The 21,257-nt window shown below is 33.8% G+C and overlaps 1 protein-coding gene across 21 annotated transcripts in view; it reads left to right on the top strand.

The window, feature by feature from the left end:
* The window catches only part of cic (Putative transcription factor capicua), a 227,748-nt gene extending 206,928 nt beyond the window's left edge, over window positions 1-20,820 (top strand). For all 21 annotated transcript variants that reach the window (XM_067789532.1, XM_067789583.1, XM_067789605.1 and 18 more), the window contains 8 exons: window positions 811-1,033; window positions 1,102-1,335; window positions 1,455-1,788; window positions 1,852-2,018; window positions 2,095-2,187; window positions 3,415-3,599; window positions 7,588-7,780; window positions 7,861-20,820. In XM_067789532.1, coding sequence (XP_067645633.1) covers window positions 811-1,033; window positions 1,102-1,335; window positions 1,455-1,788; window positions 1,852-2,018; window positions 2,095-2,187; window positions 3,415-3,599; window positions 7,588-7,780; window positions 7,861-7,886 — 1,455 coding nt within the window. In that variant the 3' untranslated portion in view covers window positions 7,887-20,820. The remainder of the gene's footprint in view (window positions 1-810; window positions 1,034-1,101; window positions 1,336-1,454; window positions 1,789-1,851; window positions 2,019-2,094; window positions 2,188-3,414; window positions 3,600-7,587; window positions 7,781-7,860) is intronic.
* Window positions 20,821-21,257: the final 437 nt, after the last annotated feature.

The following is a 21,257-nucleotide window of genomic DNA, read 5'->3' on the forward strand; positions in this document are numbered from 1 at the left end:
CTTTGGCTTGTTAGATTAGGCAGGACCATTGGCATTGATTTCTTAACGTCTGTCCCATTGGAAAATTGCTCCTGTTTTCCGGTCTTATTTGGATCCATCCGTAAACCTAACCTCTGAGTCAGGCTCAGTATCTAGAGTATTTGTTTGCAGAGCACTCTACGCAATGGACAGCTCAGAGTTCCGTGATATTGTAAGCGTCACGATGTTCTGTGACATTTCCAATCTTTAGTTTAGAGATAGAGAGTAAAAGTCTACAAAATCAATATTTTACTTCCACTAATATATTAAACCAGGTGACTGGTTCCTCCACAATAACCGGTTTGTTGGTGTTTTGCCTGCTTATATTTGAAAAAATTACCTTATCAGCATAATCCCTCTGTTTTACCTCGGTTAATTGAAGGATGGAATCAGTTTATTCGGTTCCTACTGCATCATGCAGGTTATGGCACTAAGCAGCTCCCTTTCTGCGTATAATCACCATTCGAAAAGCCTCGTTTCATAAGACTTCCTACGATCATTTACCGCCACTATCGGTGGCGTTTTCGTCTCTCATTATCACTCCTAGGCTTCTTAGATTAGGCCGGACCATTGGTATTGATTTTTTAAAGTCTGTCCCATTGGAAAATTGCGCCTGTTTTCCAGTCTTATTTGTATCCATCCGTAAACCTAACCTCTGAGTCAGGCTCAGTATATAGAGTATTTATTTGCAGATCACTCTACGCAATGGACAGCTCAGAGTTCTGTGACATTTCCAATCTTTAGCTTAGATATAGAGAGTAAATGTCTACAAAATCAATATTTTACTTCCAGTACGCTATTTTGCCAATGCAGCACCAGCAACAACAACAAACTGACCCCACAAGCGCTACAGGTAGCAACAATGCAAGCAGCGGTCCAATTAAACCAACACCCATTTCATATGCCACCTACAACAAGAAAAACAATGGTCAGTCATCTGTTTTTGGTATCAACGCAACTAGTGTAGGGAGTGGAGGTAACACCAACAACTCAATTTTAGTTCATAACTATACAGGTAAACTTTTTAAATTTGTTGTTTATTTTAAAAAGTTATTTATGATCTCATATTATTTATTTCTTTAGAACACACACCAAAATCGCCATCATTACCCACAACACCGAAATCGACTGGCTCTTCTACAACATTTACCCTAAATCCACCGGATTCGATAAGTCAACGCAGTTCCGATAGTGGAAATAACTCCGGTTTAGAGGCCGATGATGAACGAAATGGTATTGATGGTAAACATCAATTCATATTAGCACCAACACCAGCGCAATTGGGACGTGCAAAATGTCCAAGACGCAAGACTTTGAGTATGTATTTTATTATGTTTTTTAAAAATTTATTAATTGGACAAAAAGAATTTGTTTGGGTTAAAAATTAACGATACTATTACCAAACTATGGTTAAAATTCCCTCAAAATTCCTACAGATACAAATAGTCTCACAAATGATAATAATTCTGCCAACTGCTACTTACCATCAAGCCAAGCCAATAACGCTACAAAGCGCTTAAATTCACCTATTATGGTAGATTCTTCTTCGCCAATTATTGGTAATGTTAATACAGTCGTGAACTCAATAACATCGGCGCTGCCTACACCTACATCATCAACCACCACACCAAATAGTGATGAACAAATGCCAACAACACCGTCGGCAATTAATAGTAACAGCAGTTCAGGTAGTGCAATTTGTATGTTAAATCCAAAATCACCTTTAAAATCGGCATCGGCAGTCAAAAAGAAGAGCGATGACATGGACAAGTAAGTGTTTTGATTTAAGCGACAATATTTGATGTATGTAATAATATATAATTTAAATTTTAGTGTATTGAAACAAGTTGATTTTGAAAAGAAATATCAAGCATTGCCACAGTTCAAACCAGAAGATTGTTTATCGCCCAGCGCAATTACAGTACCGTCGTCCCCACGTGTTTATGGCACTAATTATCGTAAGAAGAATGCACCACCCCCGGTTGCACAACCAAAGAAAGGTGATTGTCTATAGTTTTATTTTTGCTGATCTACTAATTGGCGATTTCGTTTTATTATAATTATGTTTTTGAACAGTTTGCGAGGAGGAATCGGCTATTGAGACATCATCTTTGCCATCAACACCATCACAACGTTTCTTTGGGCCCGATTTTAATATTGATCAGCTAAGTAAGTTAAATATACCTAAATCTTAGAATATTACTAATAACAACAGCCGGTAAAAATAAGGCGTATAAGCGTACTCACATGAAAAAAGCCTTTATATATGGTTCCGATTCAATTGTTGCCGTGGAATCCGGTGTCGGATCGTGGCACTGGAATAATTTAGAATCATATCAACAACTGTCACCCCACCAGAAACTTTTTCTATAAAGTGAAAAAAAAAAAAATTTCATGCATTTGAATAAATTTTTGTTTGAATTTTTGTACCACTTAACGAGAAGACAGTGTCCCTCCCCCATCGGGTTAGTGGGTCAGAATATACCGGTTGTAGGTATGCCTGTCGTAAGAGGCGACTAAAATACCAGATTCCAGGGGCTGTTTAGCGCAAGCCTTCAGGTCGCCAGCGCAATTTATAGCTTCTCCAAACCCAATTGTCAACCTCACCTATCCGCGGCGAATCCTGTTTCACTAACAGACGAGTGGCGACCCCAAGCTCCTCATGGAACATGGGGGTGGGGAGGGTGGGATGGCTTGAAGGTTTAACGTTGCCTTATAAATCGCTCCGAGATGGTCGGGGTAGCACCTTAATGGAACTGTGTTACCGGAGCGTGCCGGATCTGTATCCGGCAAAGAACCATCACATCGATAAAACTCCCCGAAGCTTTCGGGGAGCAACTTTATCGCTACAACAACAACAACATGGGAGTGTCCAGTCGGAATACCCAACATAAGCCTACAGTCGCCTCTTTTCAATGATAAGAGTAACTTTGTTAACCTAAGGTTTTGAGACCTGCACATAATCTTCGTCACTTTGCAGCCTCGCGCTTGGTTGTACGCCTTTCCCGCTTGGCCGATCATTTGCAGCTCTCGCCTTCTTTTATTCTCGCCAAATGTGATTGGAACGTTTACGTTACAAGCTTCGAGCGATGCGCCCTATTAAGCTAACTTATCCGCTTAATTTACGACGTTTTTGAAACAAATTTTCTTGAGCTAAAATGTTTTCGAACAAATGTTTCTAAACAAAAATGTGGCGTGCTTATATACGTTTGATATCATCTGAAAAAGCTTCGAATTCCATGACGCATGCTCATTTGTCATATCTCTTCTGAGTAAAAGTTCCGGCTCTTTAATATTTGTTCTTGCCCTTGTATGGCACAAGAAATAATATTTAAACTGTATTTTAAAGTTATATCTGAAAACTTATGCTTCTATTCAATTTTATTTCTTTTAAAGGTTTAGAGAATTCTGATGAGACTGATCGTTCACCGCGCACCCCTCAAACTCCATTGCAAAGTGCGCGATCTGATGCCAGCGAAAAAGGACATCGCAAAGTATTGGAAATACGTCGCAATTATGTTTATCAACTTTTTAGCGAGCATGGCATGTTTCCATCAGCGCAAGCTACAATGGCTTTTCAGGTATGTAACGACGATTACAATTAAGTATCATATATATTATTTCTAATTGCTGTTTTTATGTACGGGTCCCTTTTTCGCTCTTATTTGGAATCCAAATCTATAAATAAAGTTTTGGTTGTAAAGATGGAGGTTCGGGCTATTAGCGAGCTTTGGCAATTTTGGTCGTAGTGCTTTTGTTTAGCTATATTTTATTAAAATAATGTGTTAACAATAAACGATTGTGAGCACACAAAGAAATATATTTGTACTATGGCACTATTGTGAATATTTGCACTGCATTACCGGCAGTTACTATCATGCGCTAGATGGCAGCGCATGATGTTAGTTTTAATTGATTAATAGAGCAGCTGATTTCTGTTGATATTTGATAAGAAACTTTTATATTGGTTGCGGGTCCGGCTCGTATGTATAATATAAAAATTTTTATATTTTTTGCTACCTATGGCCTTTGCTCACGACTGCGTCCGCGTGAAGAAAATAAATAGTATAACCAAAAAGTATAACTTTGTTCATAAGTTGTACATTGTCTCTTTTTAAAAATTGCTTTGACCTCGATTTATGTACTCATATATGAAATGCCTTCGATAAAAAGTATATTTTTATAAGCGTGAATAAAAGCGATACATATAAACCTATCCCAAAAAGTGCGGTAAGATAATAAAACGGCAGTAAAAGCTGGACTTATTATTTTTTCCAACAAAACCTGGGTACTTATCGTTTTTTTCATAAGAAGCAGACACCGGATCATTCAATTCGAAAACATTTCAGTATAACTTCAAGATTAATTTAGGTATGATTTCGTGAAAACTGCAAAACCATTTCGAGACTGTTTCAGGACAATTTTGGGGCAGTTGAAGCATCCTTTCAAGTACACTTCGGAACTATTTTTGGAATAATTTCGAAGCTATTGCGGAATCAATTCGTATCATTTTAGTACCATTACAGGATCATAAAATAATCCCAAAATTATCATGAAATTGTTGCCAATTGGTCCCGAAATAGTCTCGAAATGATTCTGAAGTGATCCTTTAACTATTCTGGAATTGTTCCGAATTGAATAATCTGCTTCTTATGGAAAAAAAGGTAAGTTAATTTTTTATGGGAAAAAAAGATAAGTCCTGCTTTTAATGCCGATTTATTATTATTTTTTGTTTTTTTTTTACGAGCCGGACCCGTGCGCATCTTTCGCAACCAATCTAAAAGTCTTCTCAAATATCACCAGAAATCAGCTGTTCTATCAATCAATTAAAACTTACAGCTTGCGCTGTCATCTGGCGTATGGGAGCAACTGCCGGTAATGCAGTGCCAATATTGACAGTAGTGCCATAATACAAATAGATTTCTTTGTGTGCTCACAATCGTTTATTTTTAACAAATTATTTTAATAAAATATAGCTAAACAAAAGCACTACCACTAAAATTGCCTAAAGCTCGCTTATAGCCTGAATCTCCATCTTTCCAACCAAAACTTTATTTATAGATTTTGAAAGGGGACCCGTACGTAAAAACAGCAATTAGAAATAATATATATGATTGTTGAAGTTTTTTTTATTTAAGTTACTTCATTCCGCGTATATAATAATACCGAATGAAGGTCGAATAAGATTCGAATTATTTGACCAACTCGAAAGCTAAAACGCCAACGCCAATTTGTTCAGTGTGCTTTGGTAATTATAGTTTCAATATGTGGCGCGTTTCCTCTGTTTTTCTTTTTCCCGTTGCTTTCCGTACTTAAATTTTTGTTTCACAGTTATTTATTTACAATACTTCCTGTTGGGAGTGCAAAAACTTTCCCTAAATCCGGTTTAGGGAAGTATTGCGTCTCAAGTCTACCAATTTGCCAGAATGGAGTTTAGGTGCCACCTTTTAGGTCCATTTTAATTTTCACGTCACGCCCGAAAATATTTTGTTTGAGCCGAGGCTGGCACTGCACGTCCACTCTGACGAAAGAACAAGAACGAATAAACAAAAAAATAAATAAAAAAATGTGATGAGGAATAATCCGGAGAGAGCCACGGTTTTATTTTGAAATAATTCCCAAGCTATCTCAAAATGATTCTAAGAACCCCCCGCATCGAAACCGAATTCAAATCCGAAGCGACAATCTCGAAATTGTCCCGGAAACAATCCTTAAATGATCCTAAGATAGTTGCGAAATGATCCCGAAAATAATCTCGAAATTATTCAAAAATTGTCCGAAAATTATCCCGAAATAATTTTAATATTTAGCGCGACCAACAACTGGAACCCTTTGTGGCACGCCGAGCAATATTTCTGCTGGAAGGTGGCGAGGGTGCGCTGGGACTCGGATCGCAAAGGAAGGAAAGAAGAAGAACACCCCCGAAAGGAAATAAAGTGAGGAAAGTATAAAGTAGCCCAGTTGTAAGGAGCTGCGCAGCTGACAGTTTGTAAGCAGAACACATCAAATGAAATAAAATTACACTGAAATGGCATCCTTTGGTCGGGACAAAAACTCGAGTCACTTCTTTACGTAGGACCAACGGAAAAGACATTGCATTGGATTAGATAAAGTCTTGTTCATACAGTGCACTGTGTGGCTGGTTGGAGACGCATCAATGCAATATTCGCTAAATCTGTCAAGATTTGTGACTAGATAGTCATGCAACAACAACAGCATGCTGGTTTGGGATTATCAAATTTTAACCGGAAAAATCCATTTTACATTTTTCAATCCCGCCAAATCTGTAGACATTATAGATAGCCAAAGTTACATATGCCATCCTTCTTGTCACTTTTAAAGATTAGGACAATTTAAGTATGTGGCACAAAACGGAGCAAGTATAGGAGAATTTCCGACTCAGGATGCTTATATCCGTAACGTTAGTCGAATTCTTCGAAGTGTTATTTGAAAAATATTTATGGATGATGCGTGATAACAAACAAGGCGGACTTATTTCTAAGCTATTTTGATAATGTGTGTCAGTCGGTCCGAGACCAGTTTCGGGTTCGGGTTTTTAGTGGTAAGAAGCTGGTTTTATTCTAGCTAGGGACCATCTAATTATTTTACCTCGAGTAGCGGTGAACCAATGAGATTATGATTTTCATGTTTATACTATCCTCGTAGACAATCATGTTAACTTTTTCTGCAAGGATAAAATATATTACTTTATGGAATATCGATGCTTTTAGTAAAACTGCTAGGGACTTTCGAAACTTTCTCGCCTTAAGATACCACCTAATCAGCTAAGGAATTATCGATGTTAATCACAATAACCAAAAAGTTGTGTTGCGTAGCTGTAATAACCGTAGAAACGATGTAACACGGAACATAGTTTCGTCGGCCTTTTTTACCGTAAGTGTAGTTCCGAAAATAATGAGGACTGTTCCTGAATAATATTGTGGCGAATATTAGCATCACTAAGCCGATACTAAGCAGCCACTCATATGTACGTAAACAAATCAATCATCATGTACACACATACATACAAGGCAGCAGAGAGATACTCACAAACGCTTGTCATCATCAGCCGAAGTAGTACTCACATATACACACGCATATGGCTACAAACTACAAATATACATGTATATGGCTGGTAACCAAGCATGAAGTTCACGAAATTACTAGACATTAAGAGAAATGGGTGAACTAGGAAACCGAGAGTATAAAAACAACGCAAGCTGAGGCATGACTAAGCAGTTTGATTTAAGCACGCTATTGGTTGTGAAGTATTAGTGTTATTGTGAATTACTCTGAAAGTAGTCTAGTAAAGACGATTTTGCATTATTGAATATTGGAGTTATTTATTCAACAGTTTAGCGATTTGAACGGTAGCAAAAGATGTGGAATAAGGGGAATTTCACTAAATTCGTTACAATATCCCATAATCCCAAAATGTATGAATTTTCGAAATTCACCCAGGATCATTCCAAGAACCCTTCGGGATAGTCCAGAACTCACTTGTTATTTAAAATAATCGGAATAAATTATAAGGGTTAAACAATTTAAATTTTCTAATTTTGATTGCAGAAGAAACACATCGACGTCTTTCCGCGAAAGCAAGATCTTCAACTGAAAATACGCGAAGTGCGACAAAAGTGCATGAGTCAACCAGGTTTCACGCCACATTCCGCTGGACCCATGACACCATCCGCTGAAACGAGTTTAACCACAACAACGGCAACAACATTAAATCATAACAGCAGCAACAATAATAATGGAGGTATAAATGAATAATTTACATTTAAATTTTAACATATTGCGTATAGAGGAACCAAATTTTAACAACTATTTTTTATTTAGATGCGGAGATGCAAGGAAATGGCTAATAATAGGTCAAAAATATTAAAACAAAAAAGCAAAACATTGATTAGTGTACTGAAAAGCAGATGGTGATACGATACAAAATAGCAGACAATTTGAATGAAAAATACTGTTGCATAGCTAAGCTGAGCTGCCGACATTTTCCCCCCCAAATATGTGGGAATTATCACAGCAACACTAATTTTGAATAACGACAATTTACGAGGATATGCTGCTTTTAGATCTTTCAGTTGTTTCATGTATGTAAGGGTAAACATGTTAGAATTATTTACTGCAGCATTTTAACCAGGTACAACGCGCATACAACGCTTCAAAATGGAAGCGCCTTAAGCATGACAGCTGTCATGTATATAGCCATGGCAACATTAAAATAGAACCATGAATAGTCATGTTAGTTTTGACTTGTTAAGATTTAAAAATTACAATCAGCCACAAAAGTTTTGTATGCAAAGAAGGCAAATATGCAAGACGAATGTTAAAAGTTATTGTCAAAATAAACAAATCAATTGTATAAAACTGAACATTTCATACGCGTAACAGACCCACATTTGTATATATATATCAGTATCATTATGAAGTGATTTGGAAAAGAGAGCGGAAAAAATTTACTCAAACTTGTAAGCCGAAAGTGGAAACCAATTTTTGTTAGATAGTGGGTGTTATACTTAGATGTAAAAGAGATTACAACAATATGTTATATATAAATGTGGCTGCTTATGTCACTAAAAAGCAAATTAAACAAATTCAAGCGAGTGCCATTTGTGAATAAGAAAATATAAAAAAAAAATCCATCAAGCCAGCTACACTAAGAAACCTATGCCAAAATTACAGAAAAAAAAGTCGTAATACAATAATAATTGACGAAAATAAGAACCTCATGATTCAATCACAAGAGGTTTGCTCGACAGACACATTTTTTGACAATTGCAGCCATTTTGCTCCCAAATCGCATTGGCATCCGTTAACTGTGTTGTTTCTTTGCGAATTTTCGAAAAATATTAGTAGTAGAAATAGTTTACAAATACTCGATAAGTACTTAACTGCATAATTCCTTAGAACATTTATTTTAATTTTATGATGAATTTATTAACTATGCCATGATCCATTAGTGTGGCTGAACATAGGTTTTATGAAAAGTACGGACACCAAGGAATCGTGCACTTTCGTAAACCTATGAACATACGAAACCTAAACCAATAAAAGTCTAGAACAGGAGTCTACTGCTAATACGCGTCCAATAATATCGAGAGAGGTGACCTCGACAACAATAATAACAACAATCTGTCCGCAGATATTTTCAGTTGAGGTTGACAATTTTTATGTGGTAGTTGTAATGTTTTTGTGCACTGAAAAAGATTTTGTGTACAAAGAGATTTTGCACGCATTTAATTTTGATCTCACTTCATTGGTTGACCGGCCAGGGAAATTTTTTAAAAGCTCGGCTGAAGACCGCCAACGCAACCCGGGGTCATATTTCGGGTTTTCGTCAATATCTTTTGAACGAGCTAGAATTGTTATTTCCGCCTTTGAATTATTGTTATCGAGGTTAATACGCGTCTTTTGACACTTCTGTCGATATTTTTGGGCGCGTATTAAAAGTCGACCTTCCGGTTTCTGTTCTATTAATTCCGTATGTTCGGAACATTCGTCATCATTTAAGAATTTGGAGAATCGGTTTATATTTGGAATATTTTGCATATTCGGACCTCGTGAGGTAGCATCAAATGAACGTATTCCGAATATTCTAAATTAAAGGTTTATCCGGAACGCTTCCATGAATACTTAACGGAAAAGCGCTTTCCGAAATTTCACAATAAAAAGGTGAATACTACCTGTGTAGCAGGACCGCACAAAATTTTAACTCTTCTGTCAAAGTCAAGGTAGGAATATAAAGTTCTAAGACAATAAGCCATTTCTCTTATTTTTGTTTTTGTCAGTTCATTGCGGCTGCTGTGTATCGTATCACCCCATGTCGGCTGCCTGTTTAAAATCACGCTATCTCAAACAAAATTGTTTGTCAAAAATTTCCCAATTCAGGATTTGTCACAAAACCGCCCTATATTAGAGTTAGATTGAAGAACGCTTCATCCCAGAATGCTTTTCATTAACTCCCTCTTATGACAAAATGCATTGAATTTATACGCATGTAGGGAGTTTTGATAACAAATTTTGAGATAGTGCATTTTTTAATAAAATTCTAACGTACGGCATTCTTCAAACAATTTCTGAAAGAATGACCAAACCAACATAATCTTATCAGTTCACGAAATATTTAGTAGAAAATGAATTATTTCCCCAAAAACTTTTGGCATTTACAAATTTATTATCACTACTAATATACTACCAAAGATACTTGTCTACTACAATTTCACTGAAGGGAATTGAATTATTCCCCGTTTTCTTTACTTCGTAAAAGCAACCCGTCCAGATTTTTCAATTTGGGAATGTCAAAGATCTGTCATCTTTGAAGAACAAACCTCTAGTAATTGAATCATGTAAGAACCTATATCACAGTCAAACACTTAAGAAGGGATGATAAGCTGAAAACTCGCATGCACGCTGTCTCAAAAGTTTCATAAAATCTCGTTTCGTTGTAAGCATCCTTCGTCAAGACAAGACTTTGACGGATAAGTTCAACGTATGGATTTATGTCCAGTCTTGCTAAGGAGAACTTGTTGAAACTCAGAGTAGAAGGAGGTATATATGTATGTTAAAAGGCTCATAGACAAAAAATTATATAACTATCTTAACGTATAAGAGGTGGGATTTTGTACTTTAGATCGATAGCGAATATTTTCATTGCTTGCAGCCGAAAGCACAGGATTTAAGTTAAGCCTAAGCTACTAAGAGTTTTTCACATTTTATTTCTTTGCACCAAATTTATTTTCCATTTACGGTTACTCACAAAAATAAGTACACACTTGGTTTATGCTGAAAAAAACTCAAATGCAGTGGCTCACAGCTTAATTGATAATTTTCATCTAAAATATCGAAAATTCCCTAACAGAAACCACATGCAAATAAATGTCAAAGGTTATTCAAAGGTAAGGAGAATTAATCAAAATTTCAAAAATTACCATCAATTTTCAATTTTTGTTTCAGAATTTCTAGAAAATTTGTGAGTATGCAGTTTTGTAGCCCAATACATTTTAGTATAATAATGTGTAAGTTAGAAATAGCACAAAATTTTTCCTAAATTTTCAGAATTTTTTCGGCGAGCAATTTCGCACATACAAAATGCACTTTTGTTCATGCGATGTATGGAAAAAATTTCTGAAAATTCAGGAAAAATGTTGTGCTATTTCTAACTTACACATTATTATACTAAAATTTATTAGGCTACAAAACTGCATACTCAAAAATTTGCCAGAAATTCTGAAACAAAGTTTGAAAATTTTGATGGTCATTTTTGAAATTTTAATTAATTCTCCTTACCTTTGAATAACCTTTGACATTTTTTTTAATGTGGTTTCTGTTATGGAGTTTGCGATATTTTAGATGAAAATTATCAATTAAGCTGTGAGCCACTGCATTTGAGTTTTTTTTCAGTATAGGCCAAGTGTGTACTTATTTTTGTGAGTAAAAAACTAAAAAGTATGTCTTTTTTAAAGGCCCAGTTCCCTATCCATGAGTTCGTGGCATAAAATAAGCAGCTTGAAGTGGGCTTTAACTTTATCCTCATTGGTTTCGACATTTACAATTGCTGTTATTGTTATTGTGTTGTTTTTTACACATATATACAACTGTATTCGTGGGTAAAAAAAACGCTAATCATCAATTAGTTAATGTTTAGGAGACCCATCTAGTGGCAAATATCGAAGACTAGAGACAATGGTAAATAACACGCTACATAACGGGTTGTGCTGAGAAGCGTAGACACGCACCTCTGTTGGTCATAAAATATAACCTAAAGCTGAATCGTTTGCGATGAATAGAGATAAAATAAGGAGGCATATTTCAGTTGTGTTTGAGTATAGTGCATACTGAAATTAGACGTGTTTTTGAGCAGCAATTTCATCAGTGTAGATAAAGTTAGGCACTTAACAGTCCATACATGGTTTAGGTGCTTATGTATATACATGTAAAAAAAACACAGCTAATAATTGAATAAGACGGGAAAAGTGACGTTCGAGAGTATGTATTGCGGTATATTGGAACGATTTTCCGTCATCCCTTGTCAAATTTAGTTTTGAGACAAACCGGTTTCGTCGTTGTGCCATCACTCGACACTGATGATGGCACAACGCCGAAACAGGTTTGTCTCAAAACCAAATTGTACAAGGGATGACGGAAGATCGTTCCAATATAAATAATTTATCCACCCTGTCGGAAAACCAACAAAACAAAATAAGTATGTATTGCCTTCTTACCTATCATCCTGGAATATTTACAATTGACACGAAGAAAGAAAGACCGAACTTCTCTTCCGATTTGTGGCGTTGTGTTTTTACGTTTTTTCCTACAAATAGGTTTCATCTTCATGTCTTATGAAGACCACTAACTTCCCCTACTAAAGCAATTAAATACTTGCTGAAAGGCTTTTTTATGTTGGAAATGCTCAATGCCGTTCCGGCACATTTCGGAAATTAGCACCATTGGGATACGGAAACGATTTGATATAACCACGTCAAACCTTCTAGGTAATCCATTGCGTATCTCCTGCTACTTTCGTAGGAGTTGTGGAAAGATATCGATCGGTGTGACTTTTTTTAAAAAGCGGACTATGCTTTGGCGGCCACCGTGGTGTGATGGTAGCGTGCCTATCACACCGAATGCCCTGGGTTCACACCCCGGGCAAAGCAACATCAAAATTTTAGAAATATGGTTTTTCAATTAGAAGAAAATTTTTCTAAGCGGGGTCGCCCCTCGGCAGTGTTTGGCAAGTACTCCAAGTGTATTTCTGCCATGAAATGCTCTCAGTGAAAACTCATCTGCCTCGCAGATGCCGTTCGGAGTCGGCATAAAACAAGTAGGTCCCGTCCCACCAATTTGTAGGAAAAAATCAGGAGGAGCACGACGCAAATTGGAAGAGAAGCTCGGCCTAAAATGTCTTCGAAGGTTATCGCGCCTTACATTTATTTTATGCTTTGATGATTTTAGCCTTCCCGAATACTATTATCTCTGCTTTTCATAAATATACGTTAAACGATTAATCTGCTTTATTTATTAAAACGCATGTAAATAAATATCATACTTTCTATTTAAAGATATCAACTGCGTTCAATAAGTTTGAATTTGGTTTTCCAATTTTGTGTATCAACGGGGATATACTTACATAGGTGTATCGAGTTGTCTGCTTATTATCTCTTGACTCCGACTTGAAACCCCTTATATGACAGGATTAAAAATGATTTAAGTAAATCACAAAAATAAATTGGAATAGAGCAAGAAATAAGAAAATTACATGCAGCATATTCTATAGAAAAAAAAACAAGATAAAAACGAAAAATCCCAATTAAATCGTAAAGAGTTTTAGAATATATAAAAACATGCAAATACAAACATTACAGCAAAGCATACAGGCATAGAATTAAACATGTTATAACCACAGAAATTTAAAATAATATTATGAACTAAAAAATACAACCTTAAAAAATATATTAAGCTAAAAAACAAAATTGAAGTTAAACTAATTATACAATACACAAGGAAATCAACAAACGAAGTGAACAAAGAAAGCACATTAAAACAAGAAAAAAGCAGCAAAGCTAATAAAAAAGATGCAATGAATATTACAAAAAATCAACAAATTATTTGATGAAACAAACAAATTAATGTAAAATTTAAAATTATGCTTACTTATCTTCTTATATAAATTTTAATGATTGCAAATAACAGTTGAAGCTTAATGTGGTAAGCAAAAGTAACAAAAAAATTTAGCACAGCAAAAAATTATGGAATTAAGTAATACAATGCATAGTATATATATATATATTTAAGGCACATAAAGTAAATTTGAAATTGATGAATATTGAAACTATTTTCCACGTGCGTAAAGCTGGCAGACCCAAGTGCTCAAAAATAAGTTTAAGTTGTTTGAGAATTGAGTGATTTTTAGGTGCTATTTAGGGCCACAAAATATAATTTATGTGCTCATTTGGTTTTCGAGATATTCGCAAAAAACTTTACGTCAAGCTAGCAGACCCACAACTTAAATTTAATTTTTTTTTAATAAAAAATATATCAAAATTAGGTGCTTTTTAGGGCCATAAAAGATAATTTAATTTGTGGCCCTAAATAGCACCTCAATAGTACCTAATTTTGATATATTTTGTATAAAAACTAAGTGAGCACCTAAATTATATTTTGTGGCACTAAATAGCAATTAAATAGCACCTAATTTTGATATATTTTTTATTTAAAAAAAAAGTTAAATTTAAGTTGTGGGTCTGCTAGCTTGACGTAAAGTTAGCAAACCCACACTTTTTGCGAATATCTCGAAAACTAAATGAGCACCTAAATTATCTTTTGTGGTCCTAAATAGCACCTAAAAAGCACTAAATTCTCAAACAACTTAAACTTATTTTTGAGCACTTGGGTCTACCAGCTTTACGCACGTCTATTTTCCGTTATCGCTTGTAAAATTTGGTTTGGTGATAAACCGGTTTCGGCGCTGAAACTTAAACGCAGAAAACTTCAATGAATAACTGAACGTTGGACATAAGCGTCAAAGGAACGTATTGAGCAATTTTTATGAAGTGTTAAATATTTCTCGCAGAAAGAAATATATCTTTTTAATTAAAAAGCTTACAGTGCGAAATAATTTCGAATTCACATGGTGCGATTTCCCTGTTGTTCTAGCAGTGGCAAGATATCTAAATCTACAGTCCTTTTGTCATGGCCCTATTACTACATATGCCCATTAACAAGCCTCTTCCGTGGATATTTCTCAAAGCATTTTGTTTACAATGTGGGGGCTGTTGATAGAAAGTATACCCCAAAAGTCTGCAGTGTTTTACGTCCTTGCTGTAAGGCTGTGATCTTTCTCAAGGCCTTTAACTTACTATATGTGGCAGGACGGCGCCTCCAATGATATGCCAATGTTAAAAGCGCATATATTGCGTATAGATGGGGGTTGCTCATGCTGCAATGGATATAATAAGAATTTTGATGCCTAACGGCTGGCCTGCTGAACTACAGGGTTGTGCTTTGCAGGTCTAATACTGAACTACTTCCAGTAGATTTGCTCAATGCTACTCAAAACCTAAATCAGAAAACTCCCAACTATGAAAATCATAAAATGGCTGATGAATAAGTTTACGAATAGACAGTCACAACAAAAAAAGTAGGTGGATCTCACAATGTATATCTTATAATAGAACTTTTAACCTTTAATTTTTTTTTTTTTGGGATTACTATCAATTTATTATTTGAAGAAAAGAAAATACGAACAGTGTCGCATAAGACGAGCTAGTCAGTGTATTGAAATTATATTTTAAATAATAAATTACATTTGCCTTTAAACTCTAGTATTTTGAAGAATCATTTCTTGTATTTCGTTCGCTTTCTAACACTAATTTCGAAAACTTGCTTTCATAGACGGCAAACAGCTTTTAGCACAAAAGTGAGTTATTCATTGAATTACAGCATCGCTTTTCGCTTACACACGGAGAATACGAACAAAACACAAAATTTGATTGCAATTGCTTGATACCAAAACGATAAGTGACTGTAAGCAAAACATGAATGCAATTAATTATAGAGGTTGTGAATATAGTTTTTACAATAAGGTGATTGCATTCATTTGTATTTTGGTATTTTACAGCTCTGATTATCGTGGGTATACACTACTCTGCTCTTTTGTTTAACGCATTAGTTGTTCCTTATGCTTTCATTGCTGACAGGAGAACCCATATTTTGTCTGCATTCGAATAATTTTATCATTTTTGCGTCGACACTTATATCTCATCGGCCAAGTAAGAGTTTAACCGGTTATAGTATCCAGAGCGAAGTTGGACTAGAATGACTCGTGTCTCCCTTCGTAGTATGTCTTCTTCTTCTACAAGGGTTGAATTGTTAATGTGGTTCAGCGGGCGCGATCTAGCAGAGTTGTTTACCGATAGTGTGGGCTAACATCCTCCTTATGCTTATCTAGATCAAACGGCTGAGTAGGCAGGTGAGCTATCTCATCATGGTGTTTACGCAGATGTTTCCTTATCCCTCTTGGAGGGGAAGCTAGATTATGCAGTTGTTTGCGAATACTGTCTGTTCAGCATTTCATTATGCTCTTTTAATTTGTTATGTCCTTCCCAGCCCTTGATCTCCTTTTATCTATGCAACGTTTTTGAAACAGCCCGACTTTTCGCTTACTTAGACTAATTAAGATGCGTCAAAAGATTGTCATGCAAGCAGCGCTATACACAAATTTGATGACATTCAAAGCAACAAAGTTAGATAATTTCCGTTTAAGAATTTAATTTTCACCAAATTGTATACTTTATAGATATGTTATATTTTTTTTCTTTGCAAATCACTACTTAAAAATGCCTATTTAAGTAATTTCTCATAAAACTGGATTTTAGGTTTTCACAAAAAAAAAAAAAAAACTACCGCAACTTGGTTGTCGCATTGATGTTTAAAGTGCTTTTTAAACTACATAATAGAAACTTAAGGCTTTCGATGCATTGTTTTAGCCAAAAATAAACTCGATGCGCGCTGAGTAAAAATTAATCACAAATGCGTAGAAAATGCGCTATTCAAGTCTCTACATTTTATATTTTATAATTTAATTTTTTTTACTGTAGTTTTAATTAAACTTAACTAATTTTTTATAAGTATTTTAATTCTAAAATTTTATCAAAAATCTATGGAATTTTATTTATGATTTTAACTTCTATTTTAACCACATACTTAGCAGCGTAAAAAAATACAAAACAAATTATAAGTTGCATTTTGTTTAAACTCGAAATGTAATATTAAATGAATTCAAATGTTAAACAAAACGCAACAGACGTACATAAAACATATTTTTAGTATAAATTTATAAACTATATAAGCATACAATTTGAAATATTTGGCGCCTTAATATTTTTTAAAAATGATTTATATTATATACCTCTAGCTCTAAGTCGAATGCAATAAATCGTATAATTTTTTTTCTGCAGATTTAAGTTTGCTTGGAAATATGTTGAACAAAACCTCATATGTGTGCTTTGTTTTTAAATGAAGCAAACAATTATTTTAGGAAAATGAGTAGTAACCCAGCAAACATTCGGAATCATAAAGGAATCAAAATGGAATCCTAAATCGTAGCATTTACGCTTTTTTGAGCTCTTTTAAGAGTCATATATGAACGCAATTCTCTTGCTATAATGGTTGGCCGATATGAGCCTAATTTTGTATTTAATATGAGCCTGAATTTGAGTCATATATGATTCATATTAGCCCCATCAACAGCTGTGTGCTTTGTTTTTAAATGAATCACACAATTATTTTAGGAAAATGAGTAGTAACCCAGCAAACATTCGAAATCATAAAGGAATCAAAATGGAATCCTAAATCGTAGCATTTACGCTCATTTAAGAATCATATATGAACGCAATTCTCTTGCTGTAATGGTCGGCCGATATAATTCCATATATAATATGAGCCTGAATTTGAGTCATATATGATTCATATTAGCTCCTAAAAACAGTCTATTTTCGGCACTTATTGTACTCCAAAAAGACTCCGAGTAATATATTGAAGTTCTTGTTTTTACATTAATTTTGAAATTTGGATCATGACATTGAAATTTGGAAAGCATATCCCAAGAGTTGATGGCAAAAAAAGGTCCCAAGAGATATTTAGAAGGAAATCGCTTGAAAACAAAAAGGTGAAAGTATTATAAGTCGCTTAAAGAGAAATAAAGTCGGCGTAAAGGATCTTTTGAAGAAAGTTAAAGAATAACTTGTACCCTGTGTTCTGAAGTTTTGCTATGTACAGAGCTATACTAGGTTTGCTCACGACTCGCATGGAACATTTATTTGTATATCTGGTAACATGAAAGCTATGAAGTATTGATTGTGAAACTGCGGGAAGAGATGATAGCCAGCCTACGATAATATCGGGAAGACACATTGGAAAATATCTAGAGTACTTACATTTCTGGAATGCAGTGATTGAAACGGATAGCAACAATAAAACACATACAAATCATGTAAATGTTTAGCAGAAAAACATAATGATGTACGTAGTTCCATTTTTTTACTCAGATGGAAAAATTTCCGTATCAAAATATGAATATTTGCTAAAAATTTGTTTCGTTAAATGAACATTCCTAACATAGGGCTCATAGTTTTCTCAGTGTCAGAGCCACAAAAAACTATATGATCATATTTCTGACGCTCAAACTTCTTTTTCAAATTTAAGGAGAATTTGAAAATGCTTGGTCCCCGCAAACATTCTTGTAGTACTCATATTTAAGGTGTTTGGAATTAATCCAAAATATATGATAAGTATGAGAATTAGAAATATGATTATGTAGGAGTCTTTTATGGCTGCAATGTGATGAAAATTATGAGCCGTATGCTCAGAATTTATATTTTACAAAGGAAGTTTGGAATCAATATTCATATTTTGCTGTGTAAAGTTTTTAATTTGAATAAAAGTTTAATAATTGATTATTATTATTAATTAATTTCAATGCCCCCTTCCGAATGTGAAAAAAAAAAACTGAATTTTAAAACAATAATTTAGTATATGTATGAGACGTCTTATATTCATAAATGTTTCCGAAAAGCTTCAAAACGGAGTATTTTCGGAGTACAAAAAGTGTCAAAATGAGCTGTTTATGTCACCAATATGTGTCATATATCAATCATATTCAGTCACATGTATGTGTATGAAATAACACTCATATCGGACACCATCTCAAAAACAGAGTTGCTTTCACATCTGACTCTCAAATGAGCTCATAATGAGCGTAAACGTTTCAATTTAGGACTCCTTTTTTGGCACCGAGTGTTTGCTGGGTTTGAACTGAAACTATGCTTGTAATTGCAATAAATTCGAGCAACATTAAATATTTCAAAATATGGGCCTTGATTCGCATTAATGTAAACAGTGCGGACTTCAATCAATTTATAAAATTTGGCATATTCTTTTAAACGCTTTCAAAATTAATTAAGCCATACTTGAGCTGTAGCGGTACAAAAATAAGTATGTTCGCAAACGAGTTTTCCACAAATAAGGTAGGGTTTGAAAATTGCTTATTTTTCAAAAAATCAACTTAGAAATAGAAACACCATGATAAATGCTATTTCATGTTATCACATGCTTTTGGTTTCGTCTTGTTTTGTCACATATCGAATGATGAGAATTTAAATAAATCTGCGTTATTCCACCACGCAAAGCAATTTGAGTTTTACGAGAAGAGAAAAATTTGAAAGAAAAGAGAGGCGCGGTCGGATAAAGCAAAGTAGTAATACATACAAGAGCAGTAATATAATGCAAACAAGATTTTAACGGTTATCGTCTTCCAATTTGAATGCTGCAATATTTTTAAAATATTGTTTCGCTTTATTTTTTTTAGTATATTTGATTCTCGTATATTAAGTATGTCGATTTGAAAGGCAAACAATTTCTTAAGTAATTTTTTTTATTTATTTATGTACATTCAATTCTTCATACAGAGCTTTCAAACCAGTTTTTGAACTCTACATACAAACAGTTTACAAAGAAGGTAGTCAGTTTAAAAAAATATGCTACCTGTAAGATTGTTATATTAAAATGTATTCGGATAGCAAGAAAATATTAAACAGTTTTTGATATACTTTTTTATCAAATTTTAGATTTATGACAGCTGGAAAGATTGGTCTCATTTGTAATTGATTTAGCAGCTTAAAAACAGAGGGATTTCGCTATGATTCGAAAAATTTGGCAAAAAAATCTAAATTTTGTAGTAAACTCATCAAAATTTTATTGCATAAAGTACTTTTTGAAAACGTTTAACTTCAAATTTTAAAAGGAAGAAGTCGGGTTGAGAACGGTGCCGGACTAGTCAACTTTCGAAAAAAAGTCACCAAAAAATATGCGTATTTAGCACCTGGAACTTTCGAAACAAAACTGTAAACCTTCCAAATTTATTTAAATTTTACAAAATTCAAATTTATTTAATTTAAAAAAAAAAGTATGATCTTCGAAAATTATTCAACAATACGCCAAATCTTAACTTCGAAAATGAGTCAAATTTCGTTAATTTCAACGCATTTATTAGTTTTTGCAAAAGTAAAACTTTCAAACGTAAACAATTTATCGAGCTTAGCTGCCTAAAAATTAAGGTAGTTCGATAGTTTAAAAACTAAGCAAATTCAAAAAATTATAAACTTCGAAACATAATTTCCAGAATTGCTTAAAAATGTAAACTATGTACTAAACACATGGACGTTTTATTATATTTAGTGCTTTTGGAAAAAAATTCATTTCAAATATTTAAAAGAAACGGTGAGGTTGGATCAGTTTAAAAAAATGTTACCCGGAATTCTCGAAGAAACTTGTTAACCTTGGAAAATGATTTTAATTCCAAAAAGTTCAAATTTAATAAATTTTAACTTCGAACACTATTGGATTTTCTAAAATTGTGTTTATCAATAAAATTAAAAAAATTCGAACTTTGCAAATTATTAAACTTCGAAATAATACTCTAAATTGTAACTTGGAAAATTTTTTGAAAGATATGCAAAATTTTAACTTTGAAAACTATTCCAGTCAATACATCTTTAAAAAATTTATGTTTGGAATTTTTAGAATACTTAAATGTTCGAATTTCGTACTTTGAAATATCGAAAAAAAAACTTTTATATACCTTCGTAAACTAATTTCAATTTAAAACAGTTAAAAATTAGTCATATTTTAAATCAAAATGTTAACTTCAAAAAAATATGCTCAATTTATACTTCAAATCTTAATCGCATTTCAAAAATTGTTACCAATTCAATATTAAAAAAAAAAAAACAAAAACGTAGATTTCAAAAGCACAAAAATGTTCACATTTTAGCAGTTTCGAAAAAAACTAATGAAATATACGAACTCAGTTAAATTTCGAGAATAATATGTAAAGATAATAACTCAAACCAAAAATATAAAAGAATTTTTGCCCTTTGTAAAATTGTAATATATGTATGTATATAACCAACTCGAAGTTATACCCAACTTCGAATTTTCGTAAAAGTTAAAAAAATTACTAAATTTTAAAAATAAATAGACTAAAAAGGCGCAGCTTCAGTTTACAAAAAAAATGTTGGGACATTTTAACTTTGAAAATATTTTCGAACATCCGCAACCATTCTTCGTATTCCTCCAAATAGTAAAATAGATTTAATAAACTGATTCTTTAGTCAACAAATAAACATGTAAACACATTTTTTTGTTGAACCATTTATTTTGAAAGTGCGTTT

The sequence above is a fragment of the Eurosta solidaginis genome, chromosome 1 (assembly GCF_040869045.1).
Source record: "Eurosta solidaginis isolate ZX-2024a chromosome 1, ASM4086904v1, whole genome shotgun sequence".
NCBI classification, from domain to species: Eukaryota; Metazoa; Arthropoda; class Insecta; order Diptera; family Tephritidae; genus Eurosta; species Eurosta solidaginis.